The sequence below is a fragment of the Alligator sinensis genome, unplaced genomic scaffold, assembly GCF_000455745.1.
Source record: "Alligator sinensis unplaced genomic scaffold, ASM45574v1 scaffold846_1, whole genome shotgun sequence".
NCBI lineage: Eukaryota > Metazoa > Chordata > Crocodylia > Alligatoridae > Alligator > Alligator sinensis.
Genome location: NW_005842230.1, coordinates 1370677 through 1388215, shown reverse-complemented (window position 1 = coordinate 1388215; position 17539 = coordinate 1370677). Strand labels below are relative to the sequence as shown.

Sequence of the window (17539 nt, the reverse complement as noted above, 5' to 3'; positions counted from 1 at the left end):
CTTGAAAGCACAGAGGCGGAAAGGGATCTTGGAGTCATTATTGACTCCAAGATGAACATGAGCCACCAATGCCAGACAGCAGCCAGCAAGGCCAGCCAAACCTTGTCATGCATCCAAAGGTGCATCTCAAGCCGGTCCAGAGAGGTGATACTCCCCCTCTATGTGACTTTGGTCAGACCACAGTTGGAGTACTGCGTCCAGTACTGGGCACCGCACTTCAAAAGGGATGTGGCCAGCCTGGAGAGGGTTCAGAAGAGGGCCACCCGCTTGGTGAGTGGGCAGCAGGGCAGGCCCTACAAGGAGAGACTGAGGGACCTGAACCTGTTCAGCCTCAGCAAGAGGAGGCTGAGGGGGGACCTGGTGGCTGCCTACAAACTCATCAGGGGAGATCAACAGCAAATAGGTAGAGCCCTTTTCTCCCCAGCACCACCTGGGGTGACAAGGAACAATGGTAATAAGCTGATAGAAAATAGGTTTAGGTTAGAGATCAGAAGGCAATATTTTACAGTTAGGGTGACCAAAATCTGGAAGCAACTTCCCAGGGAAGTGGTCCTTGCCCCTATACCTTGGGCAAATTCAAGAGGAGGTTGGACGATCACCTGTCTGGGGTCTTGTGAACCCAGCATTCATTCCTGCCTGTGGCCAGGGGGCAGGCTAGATGATCTGTTCAGGTCCCTCCTGACCCTAGCTACTATGAAACTATAAGAGAGCCTTAGAAATCATAGAGTACGCCATATGATAAATGAACAGTTACAGAAGCTAACTAATTACAGAAGACATAAAAGATTTATACTCACCAATGCCATTATTGGAATAGGCACCCCAAATATTTCAGGGTCAACTGAGCCGAAATTGCAACTGAAAATAAATGTTAAAAAGTCACTGCGCTGAAATGACCATTTTTTAAATTACAGAAAAGAAAGAAAGGATGAGTCTTCAGCATACAGTGAAGAGTCCCTTTAATCAACTATCAACAATTATTTTTTTAAATCATTAAACTATTTCAAATATATTTTACTGGAAGAATAAAATCCAAAATTTTGAATTTAGAAATAAAAATATGCAACTGCACATATTTATAATTTAATTTATTTTTGGCTTCACTTTTATAAAACTTTTTAAGTGCCGACACAATTTTTTATAATATTTTTCTAGAAATAATTTATTGAATTGTGTCACATGCTTCTTTCAGATTATGCCTTCATTTTACCTTGTGTCCTTCACTGGAGGATATATAGACATTGGGATGGACAATAATTTGCAAAAACCAGAACTCCAACTCCTCTGAAATAACAGAGAGAGTAAAATATTAGTGAATCTGACAGAATAGAGGACAATAAATGTTATTTTAAAAGATACTTACTGTAAAAGGATCAAACAGCCCTGTAGAACTGGCATTTGAATAATCTGTAGCATACACAGAACCTATAATTAAATTAAAAGTTTTAAATGCCTGAAATTTAGTGTCAATAGAAGAAAATCTATGTACTATATCTAAATTCATCACTTTTAAGGCATTAAAATATCGAAAGATTATAAGGGATTAGGTCTATCTTCATGTCCACATCCTGCAATTGTCTTCATGTCCTTACATTGTCTGCACGGAACCCTTCAGAAGCTTGATAACCACATCCAGCTTGATTACCATATGTCATAATTTTAGGCCTATTGCATTGCTGATCCCTTTGTAGTCTCTTCTATGTACAGCTCCTGGGGGTCAGCAGGTCTCCATTTTTCCTATTATTTTAGGACTGAATATTGCAGTTCTGCCCTGTGAGACCAGGACCCTGGATTATCCTGAATATCAACCATTCTTACCCTGCAAGTCTGACCGAGTTTGGGCACTTGCAGTTCTTTCCTTTTGGGAAGTCTGTGATTAGTGGTAAACAATGACTAGAGAGCCGCCTTAAAACAAATCAGAATTTATTTCACAAGTAAAAACCAAGCTGTCAGAGACAAATTTTTTAAACAGATTGGTTTTACCACCCACTGATGGTAATCTAAGTAGCCTTAACTTCTTCAGAAACCCCTAATGGGGTGTTGTGTGTCAGTCTGGTTTTCCCAACAAATGTCACCAGCCTCTCATGAGAGCATCACTTTTTAAACCGAGGTATAATTCTTTATTCCTTTATGTTGATAAGCAGGGTTCAAATTACACTTGAACTCTTGAGGGGGTCTGCCTAAAAAATTGGGCTGCCCATCACAATGCCCTAATAAAATCATAGGCTCCCCAGATTATGATTTTCAAATCTTACAGGGGGTTCTTGTTTCTTGGGGGGGGGGCTCTGCCCCCACAAGCTTCCCTTGTAATTCAAACCCTGTTAATAAGCTTTTTATTTCTAGTTCTGGCATTGCCATTTAACTCTCAATTATTTGAGAGGAGACCATCTTGAACCATTAATTTCTTTCAGGCTGTCCCCATACTTCCAGACTGTCCCTATTAAGTTAAGCTAAGATATTCATTCAAAAAGCAGAGCAGTATGTAGTAGTCATAAATAGTTAGAGAATAGTCCTTGCACAGAAAAGTATCTGTCACCCCTACATAAAAGTTAGATTTTTGGGAATAAGGTCAGGTGCATGAATTGAATACCTCCATTCATATTCCAAGTATTTTTATTTATATATAACGAATACTTGACATGTTCACCTTTGGTGAGTTTATATAATAGCCAAGTATCAATTGTTCCAAAGCAGCAGTTATTTTCTTTGGCAGCTTGGTGTACCTGAAAAGCAAAACAAAAAAAATTCTGTATTTTCCTTACCCTTCTCCAAATATTTAATTGAATAATAATACTACAAGTGTCTCCAAAAAATTCTGCAATTGCCAATATTTCTTCTAGGAAGGCTGGATTGGTCATTGGAAGCTCTAATATAAATTTTATTTTCTCGCTCAGTGTGTGGTCCCCCATCCAAACAGCTCTTTTTGAGATGTATATGCCACTTCATGTCTAGGGCTGACAACCTTACTCAACCTCTCTCAAAAAGTTGTACTAATAGGGGAAATCAAACAAAGCCCTAGAAAGGGTAAACCTGGATACTTTAGAAGTCAAAGTTAGTGAAGAGAAGGAATCAAGAATTGCAAGTACGGCAGAAGACCAGCTTGGTTTAGCTGGGAACTCTTCAGTAAACTAAATCACAAAAAGGAAGCTTATAAGAAGTGAAAATTTGGGCTGGATGGGATGCACCTGAGGGTAGAGGGAGCTGGCTGATGTGACTGAAGAGCCACTGACCATTATCTTTGAAAACTCATGGCAATCAGGAGAAATCCTGGGTGCTTGAAAAAGGGCAAACATAGTGCCCATACTTAAGAAGGGGAAAAAGGAGGATCCAGGGAACTACAGACTAGTCAGCCTCACCTCAGTCCCTGTAAAAATCATGGAGAAGATCCTCAAGGAATCTATTTCTAATTACTTGGAGGAGAAGAAGGGGATTAGGAACAGTCAGCATTGATTCACCAAGGGCAAGTCATGCCTGACCAACCTAACTGCCTTCTATAATGAGATGACTGGTTCTGTGGATGCAGGGAGACTGGTGGATGTGATGTACCTTGATTTTAGGAAGGCTTTTGATACCGTCTCCCACAACTTCCTCACAGGCAAGCTAAGGAAGTGTGGGCTGGATGAATGGACTGTAAGGTAGACAGATAACTGGCTGAAGCATCCAGCTCAGAGGGTAGTAATCAATGGCTCAATGTCTAGTTGGCAGCCGGTATCAAGTGGAGTTCCCCAGGGGTCGGTTTTGTTCAATGTCTTCATTAACAACCTGGAAGATGGGATGGAGTGCACCCTCAACAAGTCTGCAGATAACACCAAGCTGGTGAGAGCAGTAAATACATTGGAGTGTAGGGCTAGAATTCAGAGTGACCTAGACAAATTGGAGGATTGGGCCAAAAGAAATCTCATGAGGTTCAACAAAGACAAGTGCAAAATCCTGCACTTGGGACAGATCAATCCCATGCACCAGTATAGGTTGGGGGCTGACTAGCTCAGCAGCAGCTTTTCAGAAAAGGACCCAGGGGTTACAGTGGACAATAAGCTGAATATGAGTCAGCAGTGTGCCCTTGTTACCAAGAAGGCTAACGGCATGCTGGGCTGCATTGGTAGGTGTGCTGCCGGTAGGTCAAGAGAAGTGATTATTCCCCTCTATTTAGCACTGGTGAGGCCAAGTCTGGCGTACTATGTTCAGTTTTGGACCCTGCACTACAGAAAGGATATGGACAAATTAGAGAGAGTCTAGCAGACAGCAACAAAAACGATGAGGGGGCTGGGAAATGTGCCTTAGGAGGAAAGACTGAGGGAACTGGGCTTATTTAGTCTAGAGAAGAGGAGACAGAGGGGATTTATTAGCAACCTTCAACTACCTGACGTGAGGTTTGAAAAAGGATGGAGCTAGACTCTTCTCAGTGGTGGCAGATGACAGAACAAAGAGCAACAGTCTCAAGTTGCAGCAAGGGAAGTTTAGGTTAGATATTAGAAAGAATTTTTCTTACTAGGATAGTAAGCCAGTGGAACAGGTTACCCAGAGCAGTGGTGGAATCTCCATCCTTGGAGGTTTTTATCACCTGGCTAGACAAAGCTTTAGCTGGGATGATCTAGTTGAGCCTGTTCCTGCTTTGAGCAGGGGGTTGGACTAGATGACCTCCTGAGATCCCTTCCAACCCTAACTTTCTATGATTCCAAGAAATGATGATAAAAGGAAAAAAAGTCTGGTAGATATGAAAAAAATATAAAAAGAATAATACAAACACCTAACAAAAATACCTTTGTCAAAGGTAGCAAATAGAGCTATACTTTTCAGCTTCTTCATGATGTACAAGTCTGAAAATTTTATCTTCTCTATTTTTCTTTAGAATTAGACATTTAGGTTTTGGCTATTCCATTTCTACTGACACAATGCACAATGAAAACTAGTAGGAAGCAAAAGAGACCAATGCAAGTAGAACCTAATTGAAAGGGAAAATATTTTTAGATGGCACTTTTGAATTTTGCTTAGGATTTTCATTTTTATTTTTGTGTTTTGATTTTTTAAACCAAAAATTAAGGAAGCTGTGTGAGGAAAAAGGTCTCCTATTGAAGATTCAAGACTCCCATATCCTTCAATTAAAGATTTTGAACAGATTTTTAGAAAATTCTCTCCGTTCTTCTTTGATCATTGTAAAAAACAAACACACACAAATTCTCTCTCGCAAAAAAAAAATCCTGAAACTAAACAAGGTGAAATTAAGTAAAAAGAAACACAAAGATAAATAAAGTAAGTAAAATGAAAAAGAAAAGGACTGAATCAAAGACTAAATGAATTAACATACTATAAAAATGTGATGCCAGCAATGTATGGTGTTAAACGAATGCCCAAGTTTACATTTACATAATATTAATCAGACACTTAAAATTAAATAAAAGTGGGGTTAACAGTAGCCCTTGTTTGCTAAGCATTAAGTTATTCATTTTGACATGCTTTATGTTGGACTGGAAACACAGTAGTGCAAGATAAAATATAAATATTCCTTGATTGTTATACAATAACTTTGTTATAAAGTTTTCTTTGTACTTTAAAGAAAAGTACAATCAAATGACATTATACAACAGGGCTGTCCAGCTCGCTACATATCCCTGTAGTCACCTTTCCCACGGTCACACACCTGTGTGGCAGGGAACAGCCTGTGTGGTGAGATAAAAATCACAGGGGGCCATGCACCACCACCAGCACTGCCTATGTCACGGGGCAGAGAAAAATCTCAGAGGCCTGCCTCCAGAGCATGTAATCTGTGTGGTGGGCAGCCTTTGGCCACACTGAAGATGAACAGCCCTCTTAACATTAACAGGAATAAGTCAGAAAGTTCAACTCATTATATGAATACTTTTGAGTTCTGCTGGACTACTTACATCAGTAAAATTATCTATATGCCCACATATTTGCACAAATCAGAAGCAAAGATAATATAATATGCACACATTGACAAATATGAAATAGATCACAAATTAACATTGGCACCACATGTATACATTAAATTATACCTAAGTGAAACAGACTCCTACTCCATTTTTTTAAGATAGGAAAACAAAATAAACAAGTCTCTATTATGCACTGAGATCTGTTACCTTCTCCTCCTACCTTCTTACCTCAGTTATGTTTTGGAAAATCCAAGACAGTTTCAAAGAGCTGTGATGTGTTGAGAAAGTAAACAAACTTGCAGCTAAATATCGAGTACTCCGAGTCAAAAAATGAAGCATTGTAAAAATAATATGGAGCACCTGTTCCAAAAGGAGCAAAAAAAGTTATTTAATTAAAATACTTGGTTGTCTCTATTTAAATACTATGGTTGAATGTCATTTAAAGATAATGTACATAAATCCACCATATAAATGACGAGACTGTCTTTAGGAGGGGTGAGGATTCAAACTCCTAGTAAATTCTAGTAGAAAGAATTTTAGACCTAGGATTGAGAGAAAGAGTTGCATTAAACCAATATACATAACAGACTACTGCTGGCATAACTATACTGATCACAGGTATGAAAAAGGTATGACTTCTGATCAACACATCTGTACTTGCAAAAGCATAGAGGCAGTTAGGAGCAAAACTGTGCTTTTACCAATAAAGCTTGCTCTATTCAAGGGGCAGTTTTATTTTATCTATACTATACAAACTCTTGCATTTTTGGTATAACTATATCCACATTAGGATTCTTTGCTGGCAAAACATGATAGCAGCCTTATGCTAGTAGAAACAGTTCTAGCAAAAACAGTCTCAGACCCATTTCACAGAGACAGGAGAGAGAGGTTATATGAACTGTCCAGGGAAACTCAAGGGGTATCTGTTGTGGCAAAGCCAGGAATTTAACCTCTTACTCTTCTCATTATGAAGGTGTTAGCATCACCTGTAGCAGTGAGATGGCTTCAGTATTTCTACTTAAAATAAGGCATGAACTTCCTTTTTTAAGTAAAAACAAATACAGTGCATCTTTTCCAAATCTATCACACACAAATCTGAGCAAAGAATTACCTTGCTAATCAAAAATAAGGACATTTTGGGACAAAGAATATGATATTACATTACTAAAATATGCAACATTTTAATATGGCGGAGTGATTCCCAACTTACGGACTCTCTTATAGCCTTAAATTTCACTATTAATGTTTATATAGAACACCATATTGAATTTCTTTTCAGTTTGCTCACCTTGTATGTAATTTTTTCTGACTTAAAAAAAAAACGTTAAGGGGCAAACCGCATAAATCTCATATATCAATGTATTATTGAGGCACTTACAATAATTGACATGGTGTATTTGGGTCTCCATAAAAATGAAAACAAAATATAAGACTTTAATATATGAAGCTATGTACTCAGCAAGTAGACTTACCTTCAGCATGAGACCCCTGTTCCAGGAACTTACGAGTTCAGCAGTTCTTAAATCTTGCCAGCTTATAAAATTATGGAAAGGTTTTCCTGTCTTCCTGAAAACCAGTAATAAAACAGGATTCATAGATGTTAGGGTCAGAAGGGACCTCAGTAGGTCATCGAATCCAACCCCCTGCCCTGGGCAGGAAAGAGCGCTGGGATCAGACGACCCCAGTTAGGTGCTTGTCCAGTCTCCTCTTGAAGACGCCCAAGGTAGGGGAGAGCACCACCTCCCTTGGAAGCCCATTCCAGATTGTGGCAACCCTTACTGGGAAGAACTTCTTTCTAATGTCCACCCTAAATCTGCTATCCATCAATTTGTGGCCATTGTTCATGGTTACTCCAGGGGGTGCCCTAGTAAATAGAGCATCTCTTATTTCCTGCTGCCCTCCTCTGATGAATTTATAGGCAGCCACAAGATCGCCTTTCAGCCTTCTCTTGCAAAGGCTGAAGAGATCTAGGTCCCTCAGTCTCTCCTCATAGGGCCTTGCTTGAAGGTCTCTGACCATGCGAGTGGATTGAACATTTCTTCTTGAAGTCTCAGGAAGTCTGTTGAAAAAACTTTAAATGTAGCCCATTTTCATGGAAAATTGTTTAATGGGAAGTCAAAATCACTAATTCAACTCCGGACCTTTTTTAATGCGGGGGTTGAGAGCCTATAACCTATGAGCCAGATCCAGCCCATAAAACTACTGGATCCAGCCCATGGCTACGGGCACTCTTCCCCGTGTTCCCATGGTGTCAAGCAGTGGCGGCAGCCAGGTCCTAGCACTCACCCACCTCCAGACCCAGGGTTATTCTGGAGCACAGTCAGAAAAGGTTGCCTACCCCTACTCTAATGAGTCTGAGTCAATATGTACTTAGATACCATGGTGAGCAGTACAGGAAAAAAAAAAAACCAACACACAAAAAAAGCAAACAAAAAACTAGCACACTTTTGCAAACTATAACCAAGAACATAGCAGAAATCAAGTAGCTCTAAAAGTTCTGAATTACTAAACTGTAGATGTATAAACATAAAAGGATGCCGCTGATGCTGGCTGCTTTGAGGCAGGAACCTGAAGAGTTAGGGCGCCCAGGGGTGGGGGGTGGTGGCGGGGAATGTTATGGATTTTCCTTTGCTTAACATATACATTAGCTGCACTTTAAAGACAGAGGAGACTAGACATGTACAAACCTGCCACATGACAGTCAGTTCTAATTTCAAAAGTTTGAAAGGGCTTGAAAGTCGTTTTAAAGTTTCAAAAGGGCAGCAGCTGGTCTGTTCTAATTGTTCCCTGCCAACAACTCAATTGTAGCAAAACCACTCCAACTTTAATCCTGGATGAAGCAATGTTTTGCTACATTTGCATTGTTCTCAGCTTCCTCGCATCCAAAAATGCAGACACACAATAAAAGCAGATGAGCAAATATCTAATCTAATGAACACAGGCTAAAAAGAGATGGTTGGTATTTATCTTTACAGGTGGACAAGCCCATTCAGGCACATTAAGTACCTGAATTAACCTGAATTAAGTATCTAAATGAACACTTTGCTTCAACAGTCATTGACTCAATAGCCATTCCAGCCTAGTGCATAAACAACTGCCACTTTCCCACTTGCCCCATTTTGAGTGGAGTTAAATCTCAGACTAATCAAAACTGAGTTAAACCCATTGTGTGTTTTAACCACAAAGCACTGAATCTGGCCATGACAACACATGCAGTGACTGCGGCTCTTCAATTTGTTTCAAATATGGGGAACAGTACCAATGTACACATGTCCTTTACATAGTTGCTTGGAAAGTTTTCACAAGCAGAGCCCATTAGACAGTAGGACTTGGAAAGCAGGATGCCTACCAGCAACTCGCAAGAGACCTATAAAGTGCTATCTTCCTGTTTTATTTTCTACAATGAAAAATGGAAGTATTAGCAACATAAAAATTGTACTGTATGTATAATATCACATACTTCAAGATGTGCACATTCTTAAATTAATGTAGTTTTTATTCTTCCTCTGATTTCTCTCCCAATTATAAATTACCTTCACTCTTCATGCACATATAAAGTTAGATTGTAAGCTCTTTGCGTTTTTGTTATATAAATGTGTTAAAAATATTCATATATTGTACATACTTGTTCCATGTAATGAAAGTTGCTCTCTGTGTTGAGATGCCAAGACCAGCAATTTGATTCATACGAAGTCCTGCACCTAAACATCAAAAAATTACTTTAACAAATGAGAAACCATTATTCTGAGATATCTATGAAGCCTTATGAAAATCATTAATCATGTAATGAATACTAATTTATTTTAATGATATATTAAACGTAAAGTACCCGATTTAGTTGATAATCACTCATTTTTATTCAGTGGATAGGTAGGTAAGTAACATGAATGCTTAAATGACCAAGAATTCACACATGCCAGTAGAATAAGCCAATTTGTTCCAAAACCAGTAGACATGTAATCAGGCATACATTTACACCTTGATACTTCAGGCTTCATTGATATAACCTAATGCTCTTATAAAACCTTTTATCCCTAAAAATATCTAAACAATTTTCTTTTCAGAAGTGAAGTCTAATAAAACAGCTGTTTTAAACATTTTTCTCTGCACTGTTTATACCCAAGCATAATTTAAGAGACACGCCCTTTATTAATTTTCAGTGTTCAAACAGAAGAATCCAAATGCAGAAAGCGAATAAAAGGCACAGATTGCAAAATGCAGACTAGATTTTTAAAAAACTGCTTTTCATAATCTACAGTAATTAATGAGACGTACAAAAAAGGCTTGTTTAAACCAGTGAATCTATGACTGCAATAAGATTCTGCCATGTTGTGGTGGTATCTGAGTTTTTTACAACAGAAGAATTGCTCTATTATATTTCTGAAGGAAAAAAAACAAGTGAAAGCTAAGAGTTGGCATTTTCTATGGAGTGCCTCAAGTCTGAAAAGGTTGAGAACTACTGTTTAAACCATGTGAGATTTAAGATGGCTTAAAAATTTTACATGTAGAAAATACTTGAAATGTAATTCTAGAATTTGGTATGTGCCATGTTATATTAATTTTGTTAGAATATCTATTATGTATTGGCATAGTTCAAATTAAAATGACAGTTCCAGAAATTATTTTCTGATACACACATTTTTTTAAAAACATAAATTTTGTCCTCAGCTATACCATTAAAGGGGGCATCTGTTTGCTTCATTGGGACTTAAATACATACTTCCAAGAGCAGAATTTCATGAAAACAGGTCAGGTTAAAAATCACATCTAGCTGAAAGACTATACAGACACAGTCAACAAAATTAGTGTTATCTTGTCTGTCTGTCTGCCAGTGGGCCCAGTACTGCAAACATATGCTTAAGGAAAGAACATCCTTTTTCTGCAAAAAATGCATTTTCAGGTTCCCGAGTAATTCATAAAAGTATTTTGCAGTTTCCTATTGAGGCCATCAATAAGCCTTAAGTACATTATATACTTCATTATTACAAAAAAACAAAACCAAACCCTAAGACAATCATTAGTTTTAGTGATTATCTTCCACTATTGTGTGGTTTCACTAACAATTACCTTGTACAGCCTCTTTTAATACATCAGTGAACTGAGTCCACAGAACATCAGGATCTAATTCAACCCAGCCAGGGCGAGGATGAAGCGATTTAATCTGTTTACAAAAAGTATAGCATCACTACAAACATTAGTTCAAACCAGTAACAGCAATATAAGTGTGGGGGTGCCTGCTGTGCATACAACAGGAACGCTATACTGTATAGATCCCTTTTGTAACTCCATTGACGTCACTTGAGTCACCCTAGGGATTGATCTGGCTCCTTTACAGCCTCTTATTTAGTAGTCCACATAATATAAGGGTTCATTCCCAAAGCTTTACTTAGACGTTCTACTGAGTGAAGTCATATCCTGATTATAATAATACTTTAAAAGCAGAAAGAATTACAATTTTTGTTACACTACAGTGAGGTGGAATTTCTGCTTGGAGAACTGAGAAGAAAGAAAGAAGCAATACAAGGGTGATACAAAATTCAGTGACTTTAACTGAAGTTGGAAATAAAAATTCTAGGCCTGGGTATCTGACTAGTAAAAAAATTATTGGCAATATTTTACTGCTCAGTTGATCAAATACTAGTAAAGTGTTTTAAGTATTAATTTTGTTTGCTTCAGCATGACATATACTAAAATTGGAACAGTAAGGAGAGGTTAGAGAGGTTTCAACAGGATAAATACTTATGCTAATTTTAAATAGTTAACTGTTATTGCAAAACAATGACATTAAATTCTACAAATTGTAATGAGTTGTTATGACTAATGATGTTAGGTAAGTATAAAATATTCAAGACTGAACAGTTCTTCTTCCCCTGGGCTTTCCCTGTGCCCCAGAATCCCAGGGTCAGCCCAACCAGTTACAAAATAAAACAACAAAGCGCACACAGCAACTATAAAAGACAAATCACCTTTTTGTATATTGCTCATTTTGGTTCCTCCTTCAGCACAGAGCAGATTCTGCAGCCTCACATGGCTTGGGAGATGTAGAGCAGGGGGAGAATGGAAATAAGGCTGAAAGAGCTCAGGAGAGAGGAGGACGGAGAGACCTGCTCTTAAATGGAGTGTGTGCATGTATCCTCACTCATGCAGGGCCAGCCCTCCCTCCCACCCTTGCAAACTGATGACACCATAATGCACTAGAAAAGGTAGGTGCCACCTACACAATAACATTCTTGACTTCACAGAGTATTTGACAAATAAACAAAGATCAAATAATAGGCTAGACAAATGTGACCAGTCAATTGGCTGGCTTGACAATCATACTTATGTCAGTTTTGAATCGTGAATAGTAAACATTTGTGAAGGTCTGAGAGAGACTGTAAAGAACTTTCTATCTACTACCAGAGGCTAGATACCATTCAGCCAGTTCACTTTGTTTGTTGCATCAGATTCCAGTCACTAAATTCATAAGTGGTACCTAGAGCATCCATATTTCGTTTTAAACAACTGGTTAAAATATTGAGGAATGTTCTCACTATATTTATTCCTGTAATTTTAGAGTTTCCTAAAGTAAGAAAATGGCAGTATTGTTTTGAGTCAGATGTTACATGCTAGTTATAGCTTCCAAAATTATTTTTTAAAAAATTGTTACCCTCTGGAATAAAAGCAAGCCAGTCAAAAAAAAATACCACTGAAGGAAAAATTTGTAGAAACTTTCTTTAAAAACAATACATTTCAAAATGAAATTGAGCCTGGGATGTCCATTTCTGAAACTCCTAACTGCACCACCCCTGACTGAGGCCATGGAGCTGCGGGAACCCCAAGTGAGCTTGAGAGGCTCAGAGGTTGGGAACCTGCCCCTGTAGGTCATTAGACGTTTCATAGATTTTTATGGTCGGAAGGACCTTAGTAGATCATCGAGTCCCATCCCCTGCCCTGGGCAGGAAAGAGGGCTTGGGTCAGATGACCCCAGCTAGGTGCTTGTCTAGTCTCCTCTTAAAGACCTCCAAGGTAGGGGAGAGCACCACCTCCCTTGGAAGCCCATTCCAGATTTTGGCAACCCTCACCACAAAGAAATTTTGCCTAATGTTTAATCTAAATCTGTTCTCTGTCAGTTTATGACCATTACTCCTAGTAACCCCAAGGGGTGCCCTGGTAAACAGAGCATTCCCTATTCCTTGTTGCCCTCCCTACCTCTGATGAATCTCTAGACGGTCACAAGATCCCAGCTCACCCTTCTTTTGCGGAGGCTGAAGAGAGTCAGGTCCCTCAATCTCTCGTCGTAAGATCTTACCTGGAGGCTCTTAACCATATGAGTAGCCCTCCTGTGGACCCTCTCAAGGTTATCCACATCCCTCTTGAAGTGTGGTGCCCAGAACTAGATGCACTACTCCAGCTGCGGTATCACCACTGCCATATAGAGGGGAAATATCACCTCCCTGGACCTGCTTGTGATGTACCTACTAATGCATGAAAGAGCGCGGTTGGCTTTACTTATCACTTCGTTACACTGACGACTCATGTTCATTTTGGAGTCGACTAAGTTCATCAAAACCTACTTCTTCTCATGAAATTATTCCATGAAACTTTTCCATTTAAACAAATCCATATACTCTGACAAAACTGATTTTGAAAAGTCACAGAAAACTCCCTACCAAGAGAAATGCTAAATCCCATGCTAATCTGCCAGTGTATCTCATGCCAAACTTGAAATAAATATATGCTTTTCCTATGTTAGGCCTAGAAAGCAGGCAGAAGAAACATTCTCTCAACCTCAACAGTTCAGTCACAGATTTTTCACTAACGACCAGCGAAAGTTGTTCATAGATTCATAGACTGTTAGGGGCTGGAAGGGACCTTGTAGATCATCGGCTCCAGCCACCCCGCTCTAGGCAGGAAGACAACTGGGGTTAGGTGACCCCAGTGAGGTGACTGTCTAGTCTCTTCTTGAAACCCTCCAGGGTAGGTGACTGCACCACCTCTGGAGGGAGTTTATTCCACAATCTGGGCACCCTGACTGTGAAGGAGTTCTTCCTGGTATTAAGTCTGAAACGGCCTTCCAGGAGTTTGTATCCATTGGTCCTGGTCTTCCCCTGGGGTGCACTAGTGAACAGTTGTTCACTGAGCTCCTGATACACTCCTCTGATATAGTGGTAAGCTGCTATCCCCCCTCTTAACCTTCGCGTCATTAGGCTAAAGATGACCAGGTCCCTCAGCCTATCCTCATATGGCTTGCCTTGCAAGTCCCTGATCATATGGATGGCTCTTTTCTGGACCCTCTCTAGTTTTTCCACGTCCTTGCTGAAGTGTGGCGCCCAGAACTGGACGCAGTACTCCAACTGTGGTCTCACTAGAGCGGAGTACAGTGGAAGTATCACTTGCTTAGTTTTACATGAGATGCATCGGTTGATGCATGCCAGTGTGTTGTTTGCCCTGCTGACCACCGCCTCACACTGACGGCTCATATTCATGCGATGATCAATCATTACCCCTAGGTCCCTTTGGGCCATGGTGCCAGTCAAGCTGTCACCACCAAGCCTGTATGTATGTTGAGGGTTGTTTGCCCTCAGATGGACCTTACACTTGGAAGTGTTAAACTTCATCTAGTTCCAGTCTGCCTAACTCTCAAGCCTGTCCAGGTCCACCTGTATCTGCAAACTATCTTCTGACGTGACCACACTGCCCCATAACATGGTGTCATCCACAAACTTGGCCAGCAACTCCCCCATCTAAATCACTGATGAAGATGTTGAAAACCATCAGTCCAAGCACGGACCAGTCCAAGCAGTGGACACCACTGGCCACTTCGCACCAGGAAGACACAGATCCATTCATGAGAACTCTCTGGATCCTACCCTGTAGCCAGTTTCCCACCCACTTAACTATCGAGCAGCTGAGCCCACAATCTTCCAGTTTTCCCACAAGGATATCATGCAATAGTAGATCAAAAGCCTTTTAGAAGTCTAAGTATGTAACGTCTACCTCATCTCCCATATCCAGGTGGTGAGAGACCTGGTTGTAGAAGGAGATGAGATTGGCAAGACAAGACCTACCTGCGACAAAGCCATGCTGGCTGTCATTCAGAATCTTACCTTCTGTGAGTGTATCGCACATAGATTCTTAAACGAGTTTTTCCAGGATTTTCCCTGGGATAGAGGTTAGGCTGATTGGCCTATAGTTGCCTGGGTCCTCCCTCTTCCCCTTCTTGCAGATGGGCACTAGGTTGGCCCCCTTCCAATCATCAGGGATTTCCCCTGTGCACCACGAATTCTGAAAGAGCTTTGCCAGGGGTTCCGCGATAACTCAGTCAGCTCCTTCAGCACTCTCGATGAAGTCCTTCCAGTCCCACTGACTTATAAATGTCTGGCTTTACTAGTTGGTATTGCACCCACTCAGCATCCACAGTGGGGAGGCTGTCAATCCCAGCATGTCCCCTATGAGCCTTATCTTGCTTGACTTTTCCCTTGGTCTGGTGAAATACCAAAGCAAAGTGGGCATCCAAGAGTTCACTTTTTTCCTGAATGTCAGTTAATAGCTGTCCCGAGGTGTTAAGCAGGGGTCCTGCACTTCCATTTGTTTTCCTTCTACTGCCTACTGCCTAAAGAAGGACTTCTTATTATCCTTGTTCAATCCGTTTTAAATAATGTTGTCCTCAAGAAACATTCCAGAGAGGGTTAAGATAGATACCTAAACTGGACATGTTTGGTTTCCAACATTTTGGAAACTGTTGATGTCCAAAATATGACTTCTTAGGTAGTTGTCTAACAAAAGGGTAGTAATAATACCTTCCCCTCCTCCAAAGACAAATGAAAATGTCTGAAAAACTAACAGCACAGCAATCAGTTGAACTTCAAGTTCTGTCTGTATATTATTGGTAGGATTAACTAGGATTATATAAGGCTCAGAGATTCTTCTATCCAACCTGTACAACTTTTCAAAAGAAAAACAGGGCAGCCTCTCTCTCTCATGCCAATTTTTGAGCAACTCCTGTCACTATTATTACGCAAGAAGCAAGATTTCTGCAATGAGGTACTATAAGTTGTTTTCTCAGGCCTCAGGAAGGGCATTTTGTGCCAGGAAGTGCCTTACATCCCTCCCAACTATAAAAGTCAATCTGATACAAAATGTTACTTTGCCGCACAAATCTTGCCTTTTTGCTTATTCTTTAGACCAGGGGTGTCCAACCTGCACAATGAGTACCACCAGTGGCACAGGCAGCCTCCCTGTGTCTAGAGCACAGCACACCACAGAAGAAGAGGCAGCACATAAACGGACGGGTCAAGAAGCAAAAAGCAGAGCAGGAGCACAGGACAGGAAGCAGAAAGCAGGGAAGGATATGGGGCAAGGAGTACAGACTAGGGAGCAAAAAGCAGAGCAGCAGATTGGGCACAGAAGGGGGATGAGTGGCACTCAAGAAGGGTGTTGAGCTAATTTGTGGCATGCCTGTCAAAAAGGTTGGCCCCCACCGCTCTGGACCATCAACACAGCCACCAGAAAAAAGTACAACTTTCCTATCAATATTATGTGCAGCTTCAATTTTAAGCTATATTCTTCATCACAAAAGCTAAGAGTACCCCAGTTTAATGTCCATTTACCAGTCAATTATACATCTCTGTTCAGATACTACACTGAAAATAAACAGTAATCACTAATTCAAAGTACAATTATTTATTTGTAAAGCACCTTTCATCTGGGGACATCTGAGTACTTTCCCTAACCCTGAGCATCACAATGCCACTCTGATGGAGGCATTATAGTTTCATAATTGCCATATCTGTACATTAAGCAAGGAAATGATATTACATGACTTACCCAAGGGTATTAAAAAGGAATCTGTTTCAGAACTGGGACCAGAAGTTGACTAAACTACAGTCAACTTGCCCTGGCATACTTCCTGAGCCCTACGTGTGGAAACTGATTTCCAGCATCAGTAGTAGTCATAAGAGTGACAGTCATGATTGAGGCAATTAGGACTCATAGTAGAGGTGATACCTTTTAATTACTTTTATATTATTATAATCACCAGTCCTGACTGCCTTTGCCTCTAGACCAATATGGCTACAACCCCGATACCTGACAGTCACGATTACAAAGCACGATCATCTCCTTACAAACAACACAATGCGCTTCTTGAGGGATCTTTCTCCCTCGACCAGAACCTCTCTGCTGGGGCACTGAAAATGGCAGGATCATCCTTTCCTGTTCTTCCTTCAAACCAATGGAGCCAGAGATGTTCCCACTCACATGTTTGGTGTCCACACTACCCTGAACATCTTTCAGCTGGAGACCCAGCCTAACCCAGCGCCACAAGGCACGCTCCCTGGAGGGGAGAGGGCGCTGCTGGGTTGCGTGCGGGAGTCGCTCACCGCGTCCCACGCCCGGGCCTCGCCTCCTGCGGGCCCCCGCCGCGCCTGCTTCTAACCCTCGGACCTAACCAAGTAACAGGTCTGAAACGGCCACCCTGGGCATTATTTCGCTTGGATGATCGCCGGGTGTCAGCACCCACCAGCCGGAGCCCGGGAAGGTTTGCGGCGAGGGCGGCGCTGGTTGGGGTTGAACAAGAGCGCGGGGGGAGACTCGGGGAGCACGGGCCCGTCTCCAGAGCGGGGAGGGGCCGGCGGCAGGGTCAGCCCGCCCGGCCCGGCCCGCAG

The 17539-nt window shown here is 40.9% G+C and overlaps 1 protein-coding gene across 1 annotated transcript in view; it reads right to left on the bottom strand.

The window, feature by feature from the left end:
- Nucleotides 1-13200, bottom strand: part of GK5 (glycerol kinase 5) — a 59472-nt gene extending 46272 nt beyond the window's left edge. Inside the window, exons 1-9 of the mRNA XM_006027285.3 lie at nucleotides 13183-13200; nucleotides 10959-11052; nucleotides 9517-9592; nucleotides 7364-7457; nucleotides 6120-6251; nucleotides 2648-2723; nucleotides 1364-1425; nucleotides 1211-1284; nucleotides 798-858 (exon numbers count right to left, since the gene is read on the bottom strand). Coding sequence (XP_006027347.2) covers nucleotides 798-858; nucleotides 1211-1284; nucleotides 1364-1425; nucleotides 2648-2723; nucleotides 6120-6251; nucleotides 7364-7457; nucleotides 9517-9592; nucleotides 10959-11052; nucleotides 13183-13200 — 687 coding nt within the window. The remainder of the gene's footprint in view (nucleotides 1-797; nucleotides 859-1210; nucleotides 1285-1363; nucleotides 1426-2647; nucleotides 2724-6119; nucleotides 6252-7363; nucleotides 7458-9516; nucleotides 9593-10958; nucleotides 11053-13182) is intronic.
- Nucleotides 13201-17539: the final 4339 nt, after the last annotated feature.